This window comes from Dendrobates tinctorius, unplaced genomic scaffold (genome assembly GCF_039654945.1).
Source record: "Dendrobates tinctorius isolate UK_male_01 unplaced genomic scaffold, ASM3965494v1 ptg000116l, whole genome shotgun sequence".
Lineage (NCBI taxonomy): Eukaryota > Metazoa > Chordata > Amphibia > Anura > Dendrobatidae > Dendrobates > Dendrobates tinctorius.
In genome coordinates, this window is record NW_027361784.1 from 22,017,516 (window position 1) to 22,044,893 (window position 27,378).

The 27,378-nt window shown below is 44.3% G+C and overlaps 1 protein-coding gene across 2 annotated transcripts in view; it reads right to left on the reverse strand.

The window, feature by feature from the left end:
• Positions 1-683: 683 nt before the first annotated feature.
• The window catches only part of MAL2 (mal, T cell differentiation protein 2), a 90,440-nt gene continuing 63,745 nt past the window's right edge, over positions 684-27,378 (reverse strand). Inside the window, exons 3-4 of one of the 2 annotated variants that reach the window (XM_073590258.1) lie at positions 10,416-10,568; positions 684-3,266 (exon numbers count right to left, since the gene is read on the reverse strand). In XM_073590258.1, coding sequence (XP_073446359.1) covers positions 3,195-3,266; positions 10,416-10,568 — 225 coding nt within the window. In that variant the 3' untranslated portion in view covers positions 684-3,194. Of the gene's footprint in view, positions 3,267-5,086; positions 5,265-10,415; positions 10,569-27,378 lie in introns of those variants that run through there. The other variant, XM_073590259.1, reaches the window with a different exon arrangement.

Here is a 27,378-nt window from a genome sequence, read left to right on the forward strand (position 1 = left end):
TGTTCTGCTGATGACCTGAGGTTAGTATCCTCAATAGTCAGAACCTCCCACTCCCGTCTCCAAGACTTTACACGTGCCGCGCCAATTCTTTGGAATGCACTTCCCAGGTCAATACGATTAGTCCCCAGTCCCCACAATTTTAAGCGTGTCCTGAAAACGCATTTATTCAGACTGGCCTATCGCCTCAACACATTAACCTAACCTATCCCTGTGTGGCAGAGCCAAAAATTTTACCATAACCAGGTTCCCAGCATCATGTTCCCACATGCTTTATGCATCCATTAGCCCTCTGTGTCTGTACTGTTACACACTTAACATTATGGCTGGTCCATACAATCAGGGCAACTGTTACCACCCACCTTTCGTGTCTACCTCTTTCCTCATAGACTGTAAGCTTGCGAGCAGGGCCCTCACTCCTCTTGGTATCTGTTATAATCTACTGTATGTGATTATTGTTATGCTGTAATGTCTATTGTCTGTACAAATCCCCTCTGAAATGTAAAGTGCTGCGGAATATGTCGGCGCTATAAAAATAAAATTTATTATTATTATTATTATTATCTCTTGTTTTGCGCGTTATGAGATTAACATGTGCAGGGCTGTTATTTGGTCCCTGCGAATGGTTGCAATATTAGGTATTTATATAGACTGTAATGCGATAAAGAGGCAGCCATCCAGATTAGTCCAATTTAAAAATCTTTATTTTGGCAACTCACAACAAAAAAGGCAAACGTTATCTTCCGGATCGCAGCCGGATCGTCCATAACCATCTGTAACACTTCATTGTCGTGGGCGACTGCACCGTCCTATCTCTCGTGGGTGCATCAGTGGCTCCTGCTCTCAAGCTTGCCAACCAAACACTGACACACCCAGACCAAAACTGAATGTTTAAATGGGAATCGTGGACATGAGCAACTCCCAAAACCCAGAGTGGAGGGAGAGGTCCATCCCACTACCAATCCTATAGGTCTCTCCAAACATAAAAGCCAATGTCAGATTTTTCTAAATGTGACCTGGTCAAATAACTTTACTAAGTCCAAACTTACTTTTATTTTTATTTTGCATTGTAATCACAGCTGCGGCTGTGATTACCATGCACTCCAGCGAGTTCAATGTGCATCATAGGGGATACAAAATGGCCCTCTTGCCCTGTTGCAGAGCTCAGGAACGCTTAGCCCCGTTTCCCACTGATCACACTGTTAGACTACTGCACACTTTAGCTCTGTAGGCTACAGAACGCATATAGTACATAATATGCATGATCATTTACGGCAGCCGGCTCAAACTACAGGCACTAATGTGTGAATTGTGGGATAGGGGTTTGTGAGCATCATTAGGTAGTTTTCTGAATACTTTCTGGCATACAGGATTAGCAACATTTCACCCAGGCGTCATCATTTCAAGGGCAGCACATATGGGGTAACATCCTGATGACGTTGCGAGAGCCAAAATCTCCATGTGCGAATGATGGATTAGGGAAAATTCTTTCCCGACTCTACATGCAACAATTAGACTTGTATCAAAGTCATATCACAAAATCTAGTACCCATAACCTGTAATATATTTATCAAGAATGACATCCAGGCCTACTTGTACTTTTGTACTGAATCAACCATTACAACATCATGTGGCAGAGAGAGTTCCAGAGTCTCAATGCCCTTACAGTAAATAATCCATAGTCTCAATGCCCTAATTAATCCATAGTCTCAATGCCCTTACAGTAAAGAATCCATAGTCTCAATGCCCTTACAGTAAAGAATCCATAGTCTCATTGCTCCTACAGTAAAGAATCCATAGTCTCACTGCTCTTACAGTAAAGAATCCATAGTATCACTGCTCCTACAGTAAAGAATCGCCATCTGTGATGATTAAACCTTCTTTCCTCTAGATGTAGAGGATGCCTCCTTGTCACTGTAGCAGACCTAGGTTCAAAATAATCATTAGAAAGGGATCTCTACTGCCCCTTTATATGACATCGCTGTAAGTTGTAGGTTGTATAAGAGAAAACTATACTTAAGGCATCTGTTGTAGTGTGTGTGAAAGTGCGCGCGAATGATTTGTTTTATGTGCGAGTTGGCTTAAGTATTTGGAAATTCTGCACCAAATACTGTTGTGGATTGCCGAGTGCATTTCTACCTGATTAATTTAATTTGTTCTTTCTTTCTTGTCTCAAATGTGAATAGTCTTTATTGTGGTCTTATAGAGTGGGTCTGACAATTTTTGCCCTTTAGCCACTACCCCAGTATCACACTAGACCACCATGCATAACTGATATTAATATTAACCAGTTATATTTCTAACTTGGCGACTTTGTTATCACCTATCCTTTTCTTGCTGTTTGTTGGAAGTCTGACTCCTGTTACCCGCATCGATCCCAATAAAGATCCTATCCCAATAGACTAAAGCAGTGGTTATGTACTCTGCCATCACCACCAATCTTATAGACAATAAAAGTGATGGCATGCGCGGCAATAAGTAAAGGGTCCCCAGCAAACTATAACTTATCCTGTGGATAACTTTTTAATGAATTGATTACTATGCACCACCAAAAATACTCAACATTACCTTACAAACCACTCTAGGCCAACAGCAATACTATTCACTAAATAAACCACCCCATGTAAAAATGTATGATGTTAAGCTGGAAGAAAGTAGGTAAAGAAATTAAAATTTAGGGGAATTTTGACCCTTGGAAACCCCACTCAAAAAAAAAAAAAAAAAATATGTATCGTGTTTACTACCGAATTTCCCCAATAAAGCGATTCATAAAATGAAATGACATCCAGCATTCTCGAGAGGGACTGTATAGTCCCATATGTTGATATGCCTTTTAATAGGATCCCTTTATATGGCACCATTTAGAAACGCTCTAGAACTTGGTGCATCATTCAAAAGAAGTGATTTTGGATTTTATTTTCCACGACCAAGGACCTTTCAATTTTTCTTTTATTGTAAAATTCCCATACAAACAATCAATATTATAAATGTACAAAATCTGTGGCTCCCCCCTCCACTCTGGTCATATGTAAGTGATAACCTATAAGTGCCTACAGCGAAATGTACATCAGTCTTTTCGGGCTGTAATGTCTCAGAGCCAGGATGATCCCCGGGTGACATTTGTAAGAAGCCCGTTACAAATTCTTGCTCTTTTCATCCATTGGCGACTATCAGAATCCAGCGGGTCTGTCTGGTTGTTATTGCCGCCATCTACGGAATCCCAAAACCGTGCTACATCCATAGCAAGCAGTGGCAGCGAAGGCAAAAATCTGGAGAGAAAGGAGAAAAACAAGTAAAAAGGATTGACTTATGGGTGTTGGTTTTAGCTTTTGACCAAATGCAAGATGACATAGCAAGGATAAAGGGGTCATCCAGAACCTCTGGGGATGTATGTACATCATGGAGGAGGGGATCCTCTCTAGCCAGATTGGCACAACTTACAAGGGGTTTACCAAGATTGGAATTTATTCCCTACTATTTGGCGTGACTTGATTTGTAGGATGCAGTCCATTGGCCATGACGGTAGACTCTGCACGTCGGACGGGAGCAGGAAAAGCCATCACTTACTTGATGAGAAAATGGAAAACGGTCTTTGGAGCGCAGGAAAGAGACTCAGACAAGACATGGGTTTAAACCACAATGCGTTTCGACGGAGGATCCATCTTCATCAGGAGGAACTTCCACCTGATGGAAGACGGATCCTCCGTCGAAACGCGTTGTGGTTTAAACCCATCTCTTGTCTGAGTCTCTTTCCTGCGCTCCTAAGACCGTTTTCCATTTTCTCATTGCTCCTATCCTCCATTGGAGGTTTTCGGCTGGCGCTGCGGTGGAGACCTGACACCTGACATCCTTGTCTGCCCCTGGGTTGCTTTCTAAGCGCTTCTTAATGACCGCTTATCACTGACTCTTAATCACTTACCTGATGGCATCCATGGTTCTACTTTTAATTAGCCAGCCGTGAAGCACAGCTAATCAAAAGGAGAGCATCGGATACAGTCAGGTAAGAGGGGATTCTCAGGACTCCCAACTAGCGGCCAGAGATTACCGTCATGATCGTTGGACTGAGTTGTGCAAATTGATTAATGCCAAATCTATTTCCCTCTCACAGGGTAGGGAAAAGCTCACTAATCAAATGGGGTCCGACTATCAACTCCGCGAACGGGGCTCAGTCTAGCCTCTGAATGGATTGGAGGTCAAGTGTGAACATGCAAAACCTCCACTCTATTCAGATGAGGTTCTGTAGACCCCCAGCAAACAATCTGTTATGCTATGTAGAGAGGGGGTAACATTCAGTGTTTGAAGCATCCGATTCAAGAGTTTTGCTAAAATTGAAAGTTATCCGTCGTGTATAGCTTACTGTTCGTTGAGGGTTTGACTACTGGGACTATCAGCATTCTGGAGATCAGAGCTCTGCACAACCTTGTCTGAAGGGGGTCCCAATGGTCAGACTGCCAGCGATCAGTAAGGTAAAAAATTAATCCAGCACTCAAAAGATCAATGCTGATAATGAATATTTTATTTTATTTCAGAGGGCATAATCCAAAAAACATGACGTTTCGGTCGAAAAAATTACAGTAATAAGAAAATCATGATCGATATCATGATCGATATCCTAAGACATATATTGAAAAAATGCTATATAAATTGTTTTCCAGAAAGTCTCCAATATACTCTTTAGGCCACACTTTTCAAATTCTGATGTAAAATATTGACCAAATACTCAACATTTGGATAAACATTTTGATGGGAGTGCTTCTTTAAAAAATAATCATACGTATCCATATCCCTTTATCTATATTGGGGTCTGTTTAGCTTACATTTGGGCGTCTGCCAGATGATGGATACTATAACTGAAATCAAATGGCCCCCCATTATAGTTAGATCATATTGACCGTCCTTGGGTCTAACATATAAAATATAGGAGGCCAGGGATGAATATCGCTATTTATCCCTCGTATTGTGTAAATGGTCCGCAAGCAATGAAAGATTCTACATCTAACTTTGGAAACACACTCTCTATTGAGCCTCACCTCTAAAGTATATCACTTTTGCCAGTATTTTCTGGTGAAAAAGGTTGGGGGATACTTTAGGGGTCGTTTTACCTTAGTCTCTGATGACTTATTCCTTTACTTGGGTGCTGAGGATTCATGAGGGTGGGGGTTGAGGCGCCGTCAGCTTCATCTGCCTAGGGCACCAAAATACCTTCTCCCGACCCTAGAGATGGTACTGAAAAGCAAATCTGCTGATGGCTTCTCCAATGGGGGTCACTGTATAGAGATAAGAGGAGGGGACCTAAGACTGAACCCCGAGGAACCCCAACAGTAAGGAGAAGAGCTGGCAGATGATACAGTAAAGGGGCAGTTAGAGAGTTAAGAGGAGAACCAAAAGAGAATGGGGTCCTTAAGGCCGATGGAGTGGGTCATAGTGAGGAGTTGGTGGCCCAGTCTTGAACCTCAATATTGCAAAGGATTAATAACTCGACCCTATTGTGTCAGTGCTGCTTTAAGATATTAACATAAAACACGCAATCACATTTCCATTTCAACATTTCCATCCTCAAGGAGCGAAACCTTTGAAGGTTGTATGCTGATATAACCCAGGAATCAAGTGTCCTGTAATTGCACTACAAATACTCAAATGCCATGAAACCTTATCTGCAGAATTCCATCACCACATTCCAGGGCGGAGTAGAAAACACTTACACAACAGTGCAGGACCTTGTACTTGGAGAGGAAATGCAAGACAAGAAAAATGTACGCAGAATAAATCACAGGACCAGAAAATCAATACATCATTCCTACAAGAAAGGGAAGAATTTCTAGACACAGAAGGCCTTTGTTGGGATCACAATGTAGAGATGACTATACTATGTTAATAGCAGGATTTAATGAATGAGATTACCCACAATTCCATTTCTCATGTTTTCTGCACGGCAAAGATAGCGCCATCTACAACCAACCATCCATTTTCTATAAGTTCTGGTAAAATTTACTTTGGCATTAATGGGTTGATTTGTTCCTCTAACCCAGTGTCACTGGTTTTTATATACTGTAGTAAATGATGACTCACTATAAGAAATTCTATCACTTTCTAATATAATTTGCGTTTCAAAATTTTTACCATATTTCAAAAAATTTGTTTGTTCAGTGCTATTTTCACCATCAAAATTGCTGTAAATGCCAATGGAGCTGCTGACTGGGCCGCCAAATGAACGCTGAGCAGTAGTGTAGCTAGCAGGGGAGCGGTCATACCGGGCCCGCGTTCTGAGAAGCCCACCCGTACCTACGCTATTGTAACTGTATCCACGTGTGCAGATTGCCCATACAGTTACACTCTACGGCAGAGCAGGGAGACTCGATCTCCCTGTACATCCAATTAGCTGCTATGGGGCCCTTGAGCAGGAGGGGGGCCGGTGCCAGCACTGGGCCACCCACCAGTCATCGCAAGTTCAACTGTATCGGCTGCATGCCGATACAGTTGACAGCAATAATAAAACAGGGAGGTACACGCTTCCCTGTCTCATCAGTCCCCCCCTCTGCATCTGACGTCAATGACGCAGATACTGACAGTGGGCATGATGACGTCAGTATATAGCGCTGTGCTGAGGGGAAAGGGCGCTCAGAGCAGCTGGGGAATGAGGAGGAGAGGTGATTGGTGAGTATTGTATTTTTTTATTTTTTATGGGGAGTGCATTATACTGTATAGAGTCTTATAGATAGTTGTTATGATTGGTTCACCGAGGAGGAAAGCAAGACCAAGCTAAGCCACAGAAAACCAGAGAGGTTGGTAACTAAGCGGATTGCAGACTCCTGATCCTATCCACACAAATAGCAGTAGCCGTGGAGCGTACCTATGATGATTCTAGATGCCTCGACACAGCCGGAGAACTAAATAAGCCTAAAGCAAGAAAGGGGAAATCTAAACTGCCCCAGAGCAGACCCCAAAGGAAAAGATAGCCACCAAACATATATTGTCGGTGAGACAAGATGAAAGCACAGACGCAGGTAGGAAAATAGGCTGAACAAACTATGGGGCCCACACTAACTAGACAGGAAAGGAAAGACACTGTCTGCACTCACACAAAAAACCCTGCAAAAAATGTCCAACAGGTCTGATAGAAAAATACTTAAGTCACTCGACTTCGCCCACTATATCAGCACTCTGGCATATTCTGAAAGCAGAGCAAAAAGAGGCCAATCTAATAAGGGACAAAAAACAAACTGGCACAAGCAGTAACATAAGGATGGAAATTCAGCACAGCCGCCGCCTGGGCTGGCTGACCACACAAAACTGAATAGACAAAACCAAATCAAATGTGAACAATAGCAAAAGAACACTTAGCTTGAGCATGCAGGGACTGAGCTGGAAACTAAGACCTCAGGAGGCAGGAAAAAAACACCATCAGGGATAGAGGGAGTCGGCTGTCTTAAATCCAGTCAAAAACTCCAGATGTCCAATCGTCCTCCTCATTATCAGGTGGCAGGCCTCTTAATTAGATCAGCTCCATTACCTCCTGTAACCACCAGAGGGAGCCCGGAAAGAGAACTTGCAACCCCTCTGTCATTATAACCAGCTCCACTACCTTCACCAGCAACCAGAGGTAGGCCAGAAAGTGAATTCACAACAGATAGTGCATTATACTATATAGAAGCCTACGGAGAGGGCATTATACTATATGGAGGCATATGGGGAGGTCATTATACTATATGGAGGTCTATGAGGAGGTCATTACACTACATTGAGGTCTATGGGGAGGGCATTATACTATATGGAGGCATATGAGGAGTGCATTATACTAAATAGAGGCCTATGGGGAGGGCATTATACTATATGGAGGCATATGAGGAGTGCATTATAGTAAATAGAGGCCTATGGAGAGTGCATTATACTATAGAGGCATATGGGGCAACAACACCCCTGAGGAAGACACTTGTGAGTGTTGATACATGTGGGGCACCTGCCCACCAGGCTGCACATAGCACTTTATCTCCAAATGGCTGTTTGGCTGCCTAGCATCCCTTGTGTCTATACCGACTGGATTCTTACTTGGTAATAGCGCTATCATTTATAACAGGGCATCTCTTCCTAGTTGCCTACTTTCTTTGATCAGCTATTTTTGTTTCATATAGGCAGTTATTCCAATAGGGCTGGCCTCACACCATCCATTCTTTGGAGCTCTGTAATTGTTTTTTTTCCATTTTAAAATCATGTATCCAATTTCAGCACTTTTCTATTTATGAGTACATTCACATTGTTAAATACTACTGGCTATTATGTTTCATTGTCCTTTATTGTGCGTCGTGGTTTTTGCCTTGGGGGAAGATCTTATTTGGTCAGTTTGCATTGTGGTGTATATCTGTTTTCTGCTTTATCCAATTAAATAAAATTATTTTTAAGGGAGATCCTTGTTTATATGCAAACTCTTTGCTCTTTGTTGTTCTTACTATAGAGGCCTATGGGTAGTGCATTATTCTACATGAAGGCCTAGGGGGAGTGCATTATATTACATGGACGCCTAGGGGGAGTGTATTATACTATATAGAGGCCTAGGGAGAGTGCATTATACTATATGCAGGCCTATGGGGAGTGCATTACACTAAATAGAGGCCTATGGGATGCCTTATACTATGTGTAGGACTATGAGGTGCATTATACTATTTGGAGGCTATTTAGGGGGCCATCATACAGTGTGGAAGCTAATGTGGGATCTTTGTACAGTGTTGGGGCCAAACAGTTTGGGGCTAAGGGGTCAGTATACTACGTGGGGGCATTATACTATGTGGATGAGAGCTGTACGGGGGGGAGACTTAAACATTATTAAATGTTAAGTGGGAACTTGTTATTGGAGAACTCAGGTTATTGTGAGGGTCAAAGGGACACACAGGACATTGTTACTTTCTAAGGGGAAAAATGAGGCAACTGTTTTCTAGGGCACTTGAACTTGGTATTAATATATTCTAGAGGTTTGTTTTACCATCTAGAGGGCACAGAGTACCACAAGAAATAAGGACACATACAGCAACAGTGGCTCAGTACTGAGGTATCAGCAGAATAGAGTTTGTGCAGGTTGGGTATAGATGGGGACAGTGCTGGAAGTGTTTGACGTGAAATGTGTCTTTGCTGTAATCTCTGCAGCCGAGTCCTGGCTGGAGAAGTTGTCATGTTGGTTTGAGCCAGATGGAAAAGATGGGAAAAGTGAACAACTCCATCAGAAATGTTAGTTGTAAGCTACTATTTATAACTGTATTGTAATCTCCTATATGTTCTGCAGGACTGACATCTACTCTATATGGCGGTAATATCAGTGTTGGTCTTTGTATAGAGATTTGTACTAGTAACAGCCTGGTCATCTGTTGAGGTTTTCCTACAGCCACTATTAGGGTGCGCCACCATAGCTGTAATCAGGGTTACCTGGTTAGGGGCTCATTCAAAAGTTTCGCCTCTGGAAGCCTAACAATTAGTTTATTAGTTTATTTTAGTGTACCCCTCCACCAGACCTATTCATCATTGTCAATGGTTGCTCGCTTTTCCCAGTCCCGCATGCTCTGTACCTTGGGGTGATCCTCGACTCTGCCCTCTCTTTCAAACCACATATCCAAGCCCTTGCCTCCTCCAGCCACCTCAAACTCAAAAATATTTCCTGGATCCGCTCATTCCTCAACCATGAAACCACAAAAACACGAGTGCACGCCCTTATCTCCCGCCTCGACTACTGCAACCTTCCACTCTCTGGCCTCCCCTCCAGCACTCTGGCACAACTCCAGTCCATCTTACACTCTGCTGCCCGACTAATCTACCTGTCTCCCCGCTACTCCCCAGCCTCCCCCCAATGCCAGGCCCTTCACTGGCTTCCTATTGCCTAGAGTCTCCAGTTTAAAACCCTAACCATAACATACAAAGCCATCCACAACCTGTCTCCCCCATACATCTGTGATATGGTCTTACAGTACCTACCCGCACGCAACCTTCGATCCTCTCAAGATCTCCTCCTCTACTCCCCCCTTATCTCTTCTTCCTACAACCGCATACAAGACTTCTCCCGTGCTTCTCCCATACTCTGGAACTCTCTGCCGCAACACATCAGACTATCACAAACAACGGAAACCTTCAAGAAGAACCTGAAGACCCACCTGTTCCGACAAGCCTACAGCCTGCAATGATCCTCAGCCTACTGAACCACCGCATGACCTGCTCTACCCTCTCCTACTGTATCCTCACCCATCCCTGTAGACTGTGAGCCCTCGCGGGTAGGGTCCTCTCTCCTTCTGTACTTGTGTGTCCCTTGTCTTGCACATGTTTATTGTACTTGTCTATATTTCCCTTTTCACGTTTAAGGCGCCATGGAATAAATGGCGCTATATAAATGTATAATAATAATAATAATAATAATAATATTGCTTCATCATTCCATATCTTACCGTTGCTGCAACATTCAATCCAATCCTGCGATTATCTAAATGGATAACAGTCGAGTTTTCATTTCTCATTAGACTTGCTAGTGATGTCACAGCAGCTTCCAGAACAAAGGCCCCAAAATAAAATACAAAGGCTACAAAGTGGTAGGAAAGGTCCTAAAAAATATGAAAATTATAATTAGTCTTATATCAGAGAAAAACAAGGGTAGAAACGTCACAAACATTGCGCAACTTAAAAGGCATGGCTCATCAGCGACACCTACACGTCATTGCTATCCGATGTGGTGATGAATAATATAGGTATATGTTTGAAATCTCTATTGCTTGCTATTATTTATCTGGAAGTCCTACTCTTCAACAAATTGTTATTAGTTATAGATAAATACTTATAGTAGATATAAAGTCTACACACCCTTGTTAGAAGCATCATTTCAGAACTTTTTCCATCATTTATGTCACCCATAATCTGTACAATTAAAATGAAAAAGAAACTGAAACCTTTTCACTTGGGGAAAAAATAATAAAGAACTAAAATAAGGTGGTTGCATAAATCTGCAGACCCTTAAACTCATACTTTTATTGAGGTAGTCTTTGAATTGATGAAAGCATCCAATCTTTTTGACATGTCTAAAATTGGGAATCTTTGCTCACTCTTCACTGCAGTAGCTCCATACCTGTTATATTGTAGGGGATCTCCTGCGTACGATGACCTCTTCAAGTCACCTACAGATTTTCAATGGGATTCTTGTCTGGGTCATTCCAAAACTTAGATCTTCTGGTGAAGCCATTCTTTTGTTGATTTAAAGGTCACTTAGGGTCAACTGAAAAGTGAAAATTCTCTTCATCTACAGGTCTTTAGCAGAGGCGTGAAGGTTTTGATGAAAAATGGACTATTATTTTGAACTTTTCATAATTCTCCCCACCTAGTCTAAAGCCCATGTTCCAGCTCCCGAAAAATACTCCCCAAAGCACAGTGCTGCCTCTGCCATGCTTTACTGTGGGTATTGTGTTCTTTTGATGATGCATAGTGTCAGCTTTGCAACAAATATACATTTTGTAATTATGCCCAAAGAGTTACACCTTGGTACCATCAGACCATAGCGTTTTTCCATTTGTTTTTGGAAGATTTTATTTAGATTTTAGCAAAACATAGCCAGTCTTGGATGTTTGTCTCTGTAAAAAAAGGCTTCCATCTCGCCATCCTATCCCACATGTAAGACATGTGAAGAATACAGAAGATTGTTGTCACAACCAGAAATTCCTGCGGCTTCCTCAATATTGCTGCAGGCCTCTTGGCAGCCTCATAGACCAATTTTCTTCTTTCAAAAAATTTATGAAAAGGTAAGATGTCCAATTCTAGGTTGTCACTGTTGTCCAAATTTAAGCCGTTTCTTGATGAGGTCTTCAAAGTGTTCCATAATATGATATATAATATCCTGGAATTTTTTTTGTACCCTTCTCCTGACTGTTAACTTTCAACAATGAGATCCCTTTGCTGTGTTGTAAGCAGTTTACGGACCTCTGCTTTTGCTTTTAAATGCCTCTAAGAAAATGTCAGGAAAATCATACTAAAACAGCAAAACTTTATTTGGGGTTTATCAGAATTGCTGTAAATGATGGCTGCCGTGTACTGATTAGTGATTACTATAAAACATGAGTGTAAATGTGATTGGCCATTCTAAATAAACTAGTACCTACCTGAGCTCCTGGCAGATTTGCCAGGGCTTGACTGTTTTTGGACAACCATTTACAAACATCCTGTTAAGAATTTTGAGTCAACAGAACTTCACAATTTGGAATTTTCAACATTTATTCAAAGAGTAAAACGAAAAAAGTGGTTTGGTACCGTGTTAGCCAGTAGAAAAAAATATATAAAGTGCTCTCAGTGAGAGAAACAAAATAGGAATCTTGTGGGTATGATACCTTTTAATGACTAACAAATAATAGTGAATGTTGTTACAAAGCAAGCTTTCGGGACTGCTTATGTCCCTTCATTGATATCAGCCTGATGAAGGGACATAAGCAGTCCCGAAAGCTTGCTTTGTAACAACATTCACTATTATTTGTTAGCCATTAAAAGGTATCATACCCACAAGATTCCTATTTTGTTTCTCTCACTGAGAGCACTTTATATATTTTATTCAAAGAGAAGTTACATAGAATGTCGCTCCCGCAGGAGGACCAAGTATGTCCACTTACATTTAAAAAACAGAAATGTCCTTGTATAGAATACTCTAGTAACTCTTTTACTAAACTTAAGGGATTGTCTGCTTTTGGGAACTCTCTTTTGTTGAAAGGGTTGCCTAACAATAAGCAGATTTCAAGGTATTTTCATGCAGAAATCACTTGTGATCAGCTGAAACATGTAGGAAAATCCAGAAGCAAGAGGCTCATTTTGATGCAGCATCACCGCAGGTGAAAGGAATCATTACACAGTTCTTATTGCGATTAATCTACTGTTTGCATAATGTATGGATGGCCAGGTCCTCCAAGGCAAGAGATGCTTTTTGTGGTCAGCTCTCCACTCTGGCTGATGGCAATTCTGAAAAGCGTAAATTGCCACTATTAACTCAGAATTCCCTAATCGGTTCAAACATGAGATTTCTAAAGTGGAACATTGTTTTAATTAATAAAGGAGTATTTTGACAAAGGACGATAATGTCTCAGACTTATTAGTAGAGTTGGAACGCATTTATAGGTTTCCAAATTTTGGTTTGACATGGATGTTCCAACGTATTCCAATATTGATGCGACCCTTGTGACAGGAGTGGTTGACAGATCATAAAACAGATACCTGCAAAAAGAATACGCCTTGTATATTCTACACTTTATATACAGTAGATTGTATGTAGACACAAGTACAAATTACTATTTGTCTCACACACTGCCCAGTAAGTAATAGGGTGGCTCCATGATTGTGAATCCTCCGACACACCCAGCTCATGCAACGAGACAACTCCCAAGAGGTGGGTTAGCCTTACACCATCTTTCCTGGAAAGTGCATCATTTCATACATATCCAGTTTGGGTGAGGTTTACTAAAATTACACATGCAATGAATACAACTCTGCTTGATGATACGAGCACATAAATCTGAACCTCATCGCTTCGTAGGGCAACTGGCAGCTTTGTGCAAACAGTAATGAAGGTTAAAACATGGACAATTTATATTCCCAGGTACAACGAACAGAAGGCCAACCAAGAATTGGTACCCACCCAACTGTTGTCTAAAATTTCCAACAACTACTGTAAAAGTAAGGCTTCATGAACATGACCGATAATGGTCTTTAATGTATGGATCTGTAATATGGTGCTAAAAAAAAGTTAATTGTCCCATTTGTCTTCTATAATTATATGCTGATAGGTTCCATCTTAAACTATATTATTTCTAAAAATATTGCTTCTAGAGAACAATACAGAAACCAATCAGTAGCACAAGTGACAACCTAGCTGTAATAAAGAATGGCGTACCTAGTGCTTGAATTTGGGCCCCCACAACCATGTTGGTCAGATATATGGGCTCTTGCAGTGTTCTAAATCCTATAAAAAATGTATATAATAATGCCCCCTCTTCTGGGCCCCTTCCTCTAATAATGTCCCACATCTTGGGCCCCATCTTGTAATAGTGCTCCTGATGCTGGCCCTCTAGTTATCATAAGATCACCCCATCCTGGGTTGTTTCCTGTAATAATGTCCCCTGTCCTCGCTTCTTCCTGTAATAGCGTCCCCAATTTTGGACCCCATGTTGTAATAATATCACTTTCATGGCCCGCATCCTATAATAATGTCCTTGATCCTGGGCTCTTTCCTGTAAATTCCTTCATCCTGTGCCTCTACCTTTAATAATGTCCTACATCCTAGGCTTCTTCCTCGTCTAATGTCCCCCATCCTGCGTTCCTTCCAGCAATGACGCTGTCCATTCTGCAGCTTTTCCTCCACACATTTAAAAGTGAAAGATTCTTCTTACCTTCCTCTACTCCCACGACTTGCAGTGTATTTTTCCATAGCTGGCGCAGAGGCCTGCAGCTGACATGGTGTGTAAGTCATGGGCATTGCATGATGTCACTGCTATGCGCCACCATGATGGGTTTTCCAATATCAGTTGCTTGCATGTGATTGGCTGGTGGCGAATATTGCAATGCAGGGAGTCGGTGAGTCTGAGCCACAACACATTTCAGCTTAATGTAATAAGGGGTGTCACGAGTTGGGATTGTAAAGGTGCTAGTACACAGCAGGAACCCATTAGCTGAAGTTATTTATTTGCTTGATGGCAGAAGTCAGGGGAATAAGGATGAGGAATGTTGGATTTCCGGTATCTGCCTGCATCATCTTCTTGTCACGAGGGGACTGTGGACACCTACCCAATACCTCAAACTAGTGGTGCCCTAGTCTACGCCTGTCCCCCTGATTACTCTTAAAGATGGATGGTCATGGTTAGGACATGGTTAATGTCCTGTTCTCACAGGGTTAACTTTTGCCGGCCTCTCTTTGGATCTGAGAGGGGTATTTATACTCACTCCAAACTAGCATTCTCCGTCAGTTATACTGCTGTTCTGGTGTGTCTGACCCCTGGTGTGCGTGTACTCTGCGTTGTTTGTTTGCTTCCCGTGTATGACCCGGCTTGTTCCTTCACTCTGTACTCCGTCTCTCATTTTGGTACCATTGTCTTTTCTGGTTCTGACCTCCTGGCTTGGCTATCGTTCCTCCATTACAGTTTACCCCTATTGTACCGTCTAATGCCAGTTCTGGCTTTCTGATCTATTGCTATGTCCTGACTATCCATTCTGTCTAATCCTTTGGTACTGTATTGCTATCTCGTGCTTTGACCTCGGCTTGATCTGGTTTCTGTCTATCTATGCCCCTTGGTAACATTGTCCTGTAGTTACCTTTCTAGGAGTTTCCCTGCAGCTCCTAGCTCTGTGGAGCTTAGGCCACGCCCCGAGCAGTCACGTGATTCAGGTCCTGGAGCATGCATTGTCACCACTGCTGCCCGCTCCGCAGGTATCTTTGTGCACAGTCTTTGTATTCAGGACACACACTCTGGCTCAGTGAGCAAGTGCAGTGCGGTGTTCCTGACATTATAACTGACCGTTTCAGTTTTTTTTTTCTCTGAAGAGAAAAAAAAAAAGTGTGTGTTATCCTCATGGATCCCATACAAGCCTTGGCTGATCAGGTCAAGCACCTGACCCAAATGTTCCATAAACTCAATGTGGAACAGCGCATGATGGCCCATACCCAGCAACAGTTGGTGGTTACTGTGCAGGGGGCTGTCGATGCAGGGGCTTCTAGTTCTGGGGGTACAGATGTGTCATTAGCGTCCCCAGAATCTCCGGTCAAATTGCCCGACCCTTTCTCAGGGGATAAAAAGGAGTTCAGGTCTTTCAGAGAAGGATGCAAGCTTTTTTTTTCTCTCTAAGGCCCCGCTCCTCTGGGGATGAGTTCCAGAGGGTGGGGGTCATTATTTCCCTACTTCGGGGGGCTCCACAAACATGGGCTTTCTCTCTGTCTTCCTCTGCTCCTGAACGTATGTCAGTGAACTTGTTCTTTGAGGCTCTGGGGCACATCTATGATGAGCCTGATAGAGTGGGTCTGGCTGAGGATATGGTGATGAGTGTGACACAGGGGAGGCACTCTGCTGAATGGTTCTGCTCAGAGTTTAGACGTTGGACCGCCGAAGTATCCTGGAACGACACCGCCCTGAGGGGGTTGTTTCGCAGGGGCCTTTCTGACCGTCTGCAGAACGCTCTGGTACTACATCCGCCTCCTGATACCCTGGAGGATGCCATGATGCAGGCGGTCCATATGGACTGGAGACTCCGTGCTAGAGGAATGATGCAACAAGATTCTCCCTTGTACCCCAAATTGTGTGACACTGCACCTGTATCTGAGCCCATGAAGGTTGGGTCAGTCTCGGTTAAGGAGAAAGAGAGAAGGCACCGTAGAGACAACCTACTATGCTTTTACTGTGGAGCCTCTGGACATTGGAAAAGGAATTGCCCCTCCTGCCCTTCTTCAGAGAAAACATCAGAGAAATGACAGTCTGGCCAACAATCGAGGAGGTTGTCCAGACTCCCAGGTACATTTTTTCTCACGTACAAAAATGGTGCTCCAGGTTGAATTGGAAATTGCTGGCGGTCCTGTTATGACCACCGCCTTTGTTGACTGTGGTTTCTCCATTAATCTGATTGATGCCCAAGTTGTGACTCTTAATAAGATAGGGACAGTCAGGTTAAATGACCCTGTTAAAATTGTGGCTGTGGATTCATCCCCTCTTACCCGGGAAGGAATTAGTTTTATGTCTGAAGTTTTTTCTATGAAGGTGGGTTCCACTCATGTGGAAAATTTAAGTTGTTTCACTTTGAATAATCTGCCTGCAAGACTGGTATTGGGAATGCCCTGGTAGCAACGCCACAATCCTCTTATTGATTGGGTGAAGGGGGAGATCACCCGATGGGGATGTAATGATAATGGTCTGTGTTGTAATCCGGTTCCTTTTGTCAATCCGATAAAATCCGTATCTGTCGGTCTGGAGGGTATTCCGAAGTACCTGAGAGACTTTAAAGATGTGTTTTCCAAAAGCGAGGCTGAGGCGCTCCCACCACATAGACCATATGATTGTGCTATCGATTTAGTACCTGGAGCCAAATTACCCAAGGCTCGTTTGTTTAATTTGTCCGGGCCTGAGCGCCAAGCTATGAAAGAGTACATTAAAGAAAGTCTTCGCAAGGGGCATATTCGGCCCTCGGTCTCACCCGTGGCAGCGGGGTTTTTCTTTGTAAAGAAAATAGATGGTGGGTTGCAACCGTGCCTCGACTTTCGAGAACTGAACAAAATTACTGTTAAGAACACGCACCCTCTCCCGTTGATTCCTGATCTATGCAATCAATTCACGGGGGCCAAATGGTTTTCTAAGTTCGATCTACGAGGGGCTTATAACCTTATAAGGATCCGGGAGGAGGACGAATGGAAAACAGCGTTCCTGACAACTGAGGGGCTGTTTGAAAACCTGGTCATGCCCTTTGGCCTCACTAACGCTCCTGCGGTTTTTCAGAATTTTATTAATGTTGTTTTTTCTGACTTGATTGGACATTACTTAGTCATTTACCTGGATGACATCTTGATTTACTCTGAGGACAGTCAGTCACACTTGCATCATCTGCGTACGGTGCTTATGAGACTCCGGGAGAACCATTTGTATGCTAAGCTGGAGAAGTGCTCATTTTTTATGTAAGATCTCTCTTTTCTGGGTGTAATTGTATCCGGGGAGGGATTCCGCATGGATCCAGGGAAGGTTCAGTGTTGTGAGTTCATTTTCCCCTTCATTACTGAGGCCCGAGGAACTCCCTCTTCTGGTAAAGAAAGGTAGTGAGCCTGATTGTCAAACACCTGAGGCTGATGATTGTGACTGGCTGAGTGGAGTTAAGGACTGGATATAATGCTGCCGACGCCCTTCTGCCCTGCGGGTGATTTCTCTGTGGGATCCTTGGAGACCAGTCTGAATTCCTGCTCCTCCAAAGCTAAGTTTGCTGCACGGCCTTTTGCTTTTGTGCTTTGACTTTGTTTTTGCTTTGTTTTTCTGGATTTCTGCCATTCCCTGCTGGGGTGTGCTGAATTCATTTAGCTCTGTCTTCTGAAAATACCTGAGTGCTGATTCAGTTTTTGAAGCCTAGCTGCTTCAGGGCCTTTTTCTTATCAGCTGGTTGGCTTATGTCTTTGATAGGGTTTTGGCAGATTGCAGACAGCAGCCTTCCTGTCCTTTACTATCTAGGTAGTTTTCGGGCCCCGTCTTTGCTCAGTCTATCTTTCTGTCTATGTTAGTATTTTCATCTTGCTTCACCGTCATTATATGTTGGGGGCTGTCTATTGCTTTGGGGTCTGCTCTGGGGCAGTTTAGATTTCCCCTTTCTTTCTTTAGGCCTATGTATTTCTCTGGCTGTGATCGAGGGGTCTAGGGCATCGTAGGAACCCCCCACGGCTACTGCTAGTTGTGTTGATAGGTTCAGGGGTCTGCAATCTGATAGTTGCCAACTTCTCTGGTTTTCTGGACTTAGCTTGTATTTCTGCTTTTGCCTCCTATGGTGACTCATTCATAACAGTTCAGGCCATTACAGATTGGGTGCAGCCTCATGACCTGAAGGGGTTGCAGCAATTTCTGGGCTTCGCGAATTATTATAGGAAGTCCATTAAAGGGTTCTCGCAGGTGGTAAAACCCTTGACGGACCTCACTCTTAAAGGGGCAGATGTAAAAAATTGGTCCGTGGCCGCAAAAAATTCCTTCCTGGCATTAAAGAAGTGTTTTACTACAGCCCCTGTGTTGGTACAACCCGATTCTTCAAGACCTTTTATCGTCGAGGTCGACGCTTTGGAGGTGGGGGTGGAGGCAGTATTGTCACAGGGCCCCTCTACCTTGACTAACCTCAAACCCTGTGCCTTTTTCTCTAAAAAGTTCTCTTCGGCCGAGAGAAACTATGATGTCGGTAACAGGGAATTGTTAGCAGTTAAATTGGCCTTTGAAGAATGGAGACATTTTTTGGAGGGGGCCGCTCATCCCATTACGGTCATCACTGATCTTAAAAACCTGGCCTATATCGAGTCTGCTAAGAGATTGACCCCCAGACAGGCTCGGTGAGCACTTTTTTTTTTTCTCGATTTCATTTTACCATCACGTTCTGACCAGGGTCTAAAAATGTAAAGGCAGATGCCTTATCCCGAAGTTTTGATTCTGTGTCCCCTCCAGAACCTCCTTCCTCCATTCTTCACCCGGGAGTGGTTGTAGCCGAAATCTCCTCTGAGTTAGAGAGAGAGATTCTTGAAGTACAAGCACAAGCTCCCAGGAATAAACCCCCAGGTAAATTGTTTGTACCCGAACAATTCCGTCCCACACTCCTTCAAGAATTTCATGACTCTGTGTTAAGTGCAAACCCTGGTATTGCAGCTACCCGGGGGGCAGTAGCTAGGGGTTTTTGGTGGCCCTCTATGGGTACTGATATAAAAAAGTTTGTGAATACTTGTGGGGTGTGCGCGCGCTCTAAAAGCTCTCAGGTCCGGCCGGCCAGGGAATTGGTGCCTTTGCCAATTCCGGATAAACCATGGACACCTGTCCATGGACTTTATCACTAACCTTCCACCTTCCAAGGGCAACTCAGTGGTATGGGTAGTGGTTGATAGATTTTCTAAGCAAGCCCACTTTGTGCCATTACTTGCATTACCATCCGCTGAAACCTTGGCCCGCTCGTTTATGCAGCACATTGTTTGAATGCATGGAGTGCCTGTGAATGTGGTGTCGAACAGGGGTGTGCAATTTGTGGCTAGGTTTTGGAGAGCGTTTTGTATGAAGTTGGGGGTCACGTTGTCATTCTTCTCTGCCTATCACCCGGAATCCAACGGACAAACGGAATGTGTTATGAATGAGTCACCATAGGAGGCAAAAGCAGAAATACAAGCTAAGTCCAGAAAACCAGAGAAGTTGGCAACTATCAGATTGCAGACCCCTGAACCTATCAACACAACTAGCAGTAGCCGTGGGGGGTTCCTACGATGCCCTAGACCCCTCGATCACAGCCGGAGAAATACATAGGCCTAAAGAAAGAAAGGGGAAATCTAAACTGCCCCAAAGCAATAGGCAGCCCCCAACATATAATGACGGTGAAGCAAGATAAAAATACTAACACAGACAGAAAGATAGACTGAGCAAAGACGGGGCCCCAAAACTACCTAGATAGGAAAGGGACAGGAAGGCTGCTGTCTGCAATCTGCCAAAACCCTATCAAAGACATAAGCCAACCAGCTGATATGAAAAAGGCCCTGAAGCAGCTAGGCTTCAAAAACTGAATCAGCACTCAGGTATTTTCAGAGGACAGAGCTAAATGAATTCAGCACACCCCAGCAGGGAATGGCAGAAATCCAGAAAAACAAAGCAAAAAACAAAGTCAAAGCACAAAAGCAAAAGGCCGAGCAGCAAACTTAGCTTTGGAGGAGCAGGAATTCAGACTGGTCTCCAAGGATCCCACAGAGAAATCACCCGCAGGGCAGAAGGGCGTCGGCAGCATTATATCCAGTCCGTAACTCCACTCAGCCAGTCACAATCATCAGCCTCAGGTGTTTGACAATCAGGCTCACTACCTTCTTTTACCAGAAGAGGGAGTTCCTCGGGCCTCAGTAATGAAGGGGAAAATGAACTCACAACAGGAATGCACGAACCAGTCATTGGAGCAGATTCTGAGATGCCTGGCCTCCTCCAGACAGGAAGACTGGTGTGAGGTATTACCCATGGCAGAATTTGCATTCAACTGTCGGATTAATCAGTCTACCGGAAAGTCTCCATTTCTGGTCAATTATGGATTTGTTCCGCTGTTTGGGGAATTTTCCCGTATGGATTCAGATTGCCCTGGTGCCGAGGGGATGGTACAACAATTAAAAATCCTCTGGAAGGAGGTACAGGGGAACATCTCCAAAGCCCAGAAGAAGTTCAAACATTTTGCAGACAGGAGGGGGGAGGGTGGTTCCTGCATTGACAGTGGGGGAAAAAGTCTGGTTGTCCACCCGTAACATCAAACTTAAAATACCCTCTATGAAGTTCTGCCCCAAATTTATTGGCCCATACAAGATTGTAGAGGTGATCAACCGGTGGCATACAGATTACAGTTGCCCACCTCCTTCAAAATCTCTAACGTCTTCCACAGGTCCCTATTAAAACCTGTGGGGACAGTTAGAGAAGATCCCTCATCTGTGGCTCCACCAGTGTTGGTAGAGGGTCAACTGGAGTATGAGGTAGGGCGCATCGTTGATTCGTGGTGGGTGTGCCGGAGACTTCAGTACCTTATCCATTGGAAGGGATATTCCGTTGAGGATCGGTCATGGGTTCCGGCCAGTTCGGTGCACGCTGATCGACTTGTGCGGGCTTTTCATGCCAGGTACCCTGAGAAACCTGGGGGTCCAGTGGCCCCCCATTAAGAGGGGGGTACTGTCATGGTTAGGACATGGTTAATGTCCTGTTCTCACAGGGTTAACTTTTGCCGGCCTCTCTTTGGATCTGGGAGGGGTATTTATACTCACTCCAAACTAGCATTCTCTGTCAGTTATACTGCTGTTCTGGTGTGTCTGACCCCTGGTGTGCGTGTACTCTGCATTGTTTGTTTGCTTCCCGTGTATGACCCAGCTTGTTCCTTCACTCTGTACTCCGTCTCTCGTTTTGGTACCATTGTCTTTTCTGGTTCTGACCTCCTGGCTTGGCTATCGTTACTCCTTTACAGTTTACCCCTATTGCACCGTCTAATGCCCGTTCTGGTTTTCTGATCTATTGCTACGTCCTGACTATCCATTCTGTCTAATCCTTTGGTACTGTATTGCTATCTCGTGCTTTGACCTCGGCTTGATCTGGTTTCTGTCTCTGTCTATGCCCCTTGGTAACATTATCCTGTAGTTACCTTTCTAGGAGTTTCCCTGCAGCTCCTAGCTCCATGGAGCTTAGGCCACGCCCCCAGCAGTCACATGATTCAGGTCCTGGAGCATGCATTGTCACCACTGCTGCCCGTTCCGCAGGTATCTTTGTGCACAGTCTTTGTACTCAGGACACGCGCTCTGGCTCAGTGAGCAAGTGCAGTGCGGTGTTCCTGACATGGATATGTCGGGTTCATGTGCCTTGCTATGCTCCTATATTAACCCTAATCTGTCCCCTCCCTCACCCAGAGATGGCTTAAGACTGAAGTGTATAGGAGAACACTAACCAGACAAACCAGGGAAGATGGACAGGGATAAATGAAAACTACAATCATACAAAATACACTCACAATGGAGTGGAACACAGTGGAGGTATAGGATGAAGAAACCAAAATAGGAAAGGACGAGGATGTACACACAAACTCTAAGCAATTATCTCCTGAACAACTCCCCAAACAATTACTCTAACCAAGAACTACACCTCCAACTCCTAACCAGGCAGTAACAACTACCACTGGAAATTCCCAAGTGCCTGTGGAAAGCATATATAGCAAAGAGGAGTGGTCAACACTAGACAGCTCAGACAATCCAGGTTAGAGAGCTCCATGAGTTCAACTGAACTGATTAACCCTTGCACTGCCAGCAAGGAAAAAACGAATAAGATGGTGAATAAGTTCTAATCAGTGTAGGCGTTCATGAAACCAGAAGTCGCGATCTTCTAGCCCCTGTCTGTTGCGGTATCCCTGTGACACTACTCTCCATTGAAATAAACTTCCAAGTTTGGCCAAAAAAAAAAAAGATGAACGCTATTGGGGAGTTACAAGAAAGGCCTTACCTTCAGCCAGCAGTTTTTGTAGGGTTACCTTTAAACACAAAACTTTTTTGTAGAAACTGAAGATTTGTTAGAAACCTGTAATGGATGTACAAGACACCATCAAACCCTTTAACTGAACATTGAAAAGATCCAATGCTCTCACAAATCCATTTTCCACGTCCTTACAAATCTTTCCCAGGCATTTCAGACTATTAGATGTTTCTTCACATTACTAAGGTTTTATCATCATGTACATTTATGTAGAATGTTAACTTTTGTAATTTTGGTCACATATCACTCGCTTGTCACAAGTGCGTAATCTAATCTCTACGTCTATACAAATGCTATAACTAAAATCCCCTCCCCTACTTGGTGTATAAATAACCTCAAACCAAAGATGACCAAATCTAAGCAGGTGATCATCATCTGAGCATCATTCATACAAGTAATAAACTTGTTGGCCACAGATCATGTGATGAAGTGTGACATGTTGCAATGATATTGTATATAATTAATCTTTTATGATGCCGTATAACTCCCTTTCATTTCAACATAGTATATGCACATGCACACCCAAGTCAATTACAGCCAAGAGTGAATTTTAGAAAGGTTTATCTCAAGCTTTGTGCTTCTTTGATTTTATACAATTATGTCTCCCCGTCAGGAGTTCCAGGAATTTCATTCCAATTTCTTACTGTACAAATGCAATTCATTACTGCTAACAACACCCTTCCCAGACTCCAAATCACATCACAATCATTGGTTAGTCGTATAGATCATAATCATCTGCCAATTACAATACCACAAAATCATGTGCCCTCAACGCAGAGAGTAAGAAGGCACACATGTGTTGTGAAAGTAGCATAACTCCTGTACATAGTTGGCTGTTCTGTTGCTTCTGTCTGAGAAAGGATAGCACACCGCACCTGCTTTAGTTCTTCTGTATGCAGGTAAGAGGATGCAGTAACCTAGCGCCAAAAATAAATGGCTAATACGGTATGGGTCCCTAAGCCAGGGGGCAAAATGGCCCCTTACTGTGCAAAAATAGACAAGGACATATACAATAAGACAGAAGGACCACAAAACCTAGGCAAAAAATATACAATGCCTCAGATATAGCAACAATCCCCAGACTACCAACTAGTAGGACGGTACAATGACAAGTCAAAAAAGCCCAAAATAAACCAATAAGCGCAATCTGCTAAAACAGCCAAATGTAGTTACCCAGATAGCATTAATAGCACCAATCCCATAGGGACACAATCCTGAGTGGGAGCCAAGTTTTAGCCATTTATTTTTGGCGCTTGTTTACGCACACTATTATGTGCTACATGCTTTAGGCCTATGTATAATTGGGGTAACCTGAGTGGCTTAGGCATGTGGTTTTAATTATGTTTTAATTTCACTTGTTTGCCAGAACACACTCAAAGATTTTGTATTTTCATTATTTTGGTGTAGTGTGCATTTGTTTTCTTGCTTTATCCTTTACTACTGTTTTGAACCTCCCTATATTTAGTAGTATTGTTGTGCGCCTGTTTTATTTTTTTTTCTATTTTTCAGGTATCCTACAACCCCAAACAATTATTCAACACTTTTAACTCCCCCCTCCGCCCACCACTGCCCCCCCCCGACTTCCCTAATCTCTGCTGAGGACTTTGCCACACACTTCAAAAATAAGATCGACCAAACAAGGCAAGTCATCATTGTCCAACCACCACAACCCCTTTGTATACCAGACCAATGCCCAAACCCCATAACCTCCCTCTCCAACATCACTGAAGGGGAGCTTAATTGTCTCCTCTCCAAATCACACCTCACAACCTGTGCACTCGACCCCATCCCATCCCACCTCCTCCCCAACCTCACCACCACTATTATCCCATCCCTAACCCACTTCTTCAATCTATCACTAACTTCCAGTGTCTTCCCTTCTTCTTTCAAACATGCCACAATCACGCCCATCTTTAAAAAGCCAACCCTCGACTCAACCACTATGTCCAGCTATCGCCCAATATCGCTGCTCCCATTCGCTTCCAAATTCCTGGAGCTGCACGTTCATGCTGAATTTTCCTCCCACCTCGCATCTAATTTGCTCTTTGACAATCTACAATCTGGTTTCAGCCCCCATCACTCCACTGAGACAGCCCTGACCAAAATTACTAACGACCTACTTACAGCCAAAGCGAACGGACAATACTCTATACTCCTGCTTCTAGACCTGTCATCTGCTTTCGACACAGTTGACCACTGCCTCCTACTACAGATCCTCTCCTTCTTTGGTATCAAAATCTTCGCCCTATCCTGGATCTCCTCATACCTTTCCAACCGCAGATTCAGCGTCTTCCACTCCCACACTACCTCCTCATCCCACCCTCCCTCTGTTGGAGTCCCCCAAGGTTCTGTTCTAGGACCCCTTCTCTTCTCAATCTATACACTTGGCCTGTGGCAACTCAAAGTCCCACGGATTCCAGTACCACCTTTATGCTGTTGACACTCAGATCTACCTCTCTGACTCAGAAGTCACCTCTCTGTTGTCCAGAATCCTGGAGTATCTATCAGCCACATCCTCCTTCTCCTCTTGATTCCTCAAACTCAATGTGGGCAAATCTGAACTCATCATCTTTCCCCCATCTCACAGATCTTCCTTGCCTGACCTATCTAACACAATTAAAGACATCACGCTTTCCCCCATACTAGAAGTTCACTGCCTCGGAGTAACCCTTGACTCTGCCCTGTCCTTCAAACTGCACATCCAAGCTCTCGCCACCTCCTGTCACCTCCAGCTCAAAAATATCTCCAGAATTCATCCTTTCCTCAACCCTCAATCTGCTAAAATGCTTGGCGTGCTTCATCATCTCCCACCTCGACAACTGCGACATCCTTTTCTGTGGCCACCCTGCTAACACCGTCGCACCTCTCCAGTCCATCCTTAACTCTGCTGCCCGACTAATTCATTTCTCTGTTCGCTACTCCTCCGCTTCTCCCCTCTGCAAATCTCTTCACTGGCTCCCATTTCCTCAGCGTATCCAGTTCAAATTACTAATACTGACCTACAAGGCCATTTATAACCTGTCTCCTCTATATATCTTTGAACTAATCTCCCAATATATTCCCTCACGTAATCTCCGGTCCTCCCAAGACCTTCTTCTCTCCTCCACACTTATTCGCTCCTCACGCAACTGTGGCGCCCCTGAGGCTTCAGTCGCCACAGAGGTACTGCACCTTCTCCTAAGGTGTGGTGCCCCACCATCCAGGTAGGGTGGGAACTCCCTTTCACATTCCAACACCTGCACCCCACACACAGGATAGTTCAGCAGGGACCCATCCATGCTTTATGCTGGAAAGGTCATAGGGTGCCTTTTGTGGTCCCTGGCTTCGTAACACGAGAGGTGCTGGGGAGGCGGGTGGAATTAGCTATAAAAGAGAGGGAAGGTGTAGGATTTCGGTGAGTCTGACAGAGGGTCAGTCTGGGGTGAGTCCCAGAGAAGGAAGTCACTCAGACAGGAGTGAGGATCCCTGGAAGAGGGATGGAGGAAGGAGTGCTGTAGTGACCAGAGCCAGCTGGCACGGGAAAGAAACAGAAGGAAGGAGACGTAGACTGGAGACTACAGATTCCATAAGAGAGAGAGAACAGATCGGAACGAAGGAGAATAGAAGGACGGTGGGAAGCAGGTTGAGAAACAGAGAGAACCCTTCCAGTCCAGAGCGCAAAGGCCGGGGCCCGGTCCCCGAGGTTGATTGGATCTTTTTGTCCGGCAACAGACACCGGAGGAGTAGTGAGCCGCAAACGCCTTACTCCCATCATAGACTTGGGACACAACAGCAGCTGAATAGAGAGCCGGGACGCAGAGAGGAGTCCCCGAAGCATGCTACAGCTGTCTGTCATACAAGTAGAGACTAGGAACACCTAGAGAGAGGCATTCCAGGGTAACTAAGTACTGGAGTGCTTCACACCTAAAGGCGCATTGGAGGAGTCGTTCAGTAAGGTACATATTGGCGGAGTGTGTAGGGGAGAATCCTATCCTGCCTGGAGGTTGGCTGGGGCCCTGACCTGAAGAACACAGTGCGGAGGCAGGCATTTGTGTGAACTGTAAACAAGGAGTAAAGCTTTGGAACCGCATACTCTGGTGTCCTCCAGTTATTCCAGCACCGCTACACCTGGGTACCAGCCTCTATACCATTCTGCGCCTCTCCCCATCCATTGCACTTACACTGCTCTGGGACTACAGCTCCAACTGTGGGGAGCTATACCATCTTTGCTGCACCACACCATCAGTCCCAGTGGATCTGCACGTGGCGTTGGCTCAACATCTCACTTGCCAAACACCACGGGTGGTGTCACGAACTATCCAAATAAACTATTACACCATTAACATCACCGCCATTGATATTGGGCGCCCAGGGCCACGGACCGGGTCACCGCTGCTGTGACACACATTCCCCCTGACACCGGCCCGGTACCGAGTACCCCGATGCCCTGGGTGTGAGGGGCGACCCACAACCGCCTCCAAGACTTCTCCCAAATATCCCCCATCCTCTGGAATTCTTTGCCCCAACACGTCCGACTATCAACTACATGCGGATCCTTCAGACGGAAACTGAAACCTCCCCTCTTCAGGAAAGCTTACAGCCTGCAATGATCCCCGCTACCTCCTCACCACTAATGGAGATATCACCTCAACCAATACCGGAACTGCTGCAACCCCCCAACCTA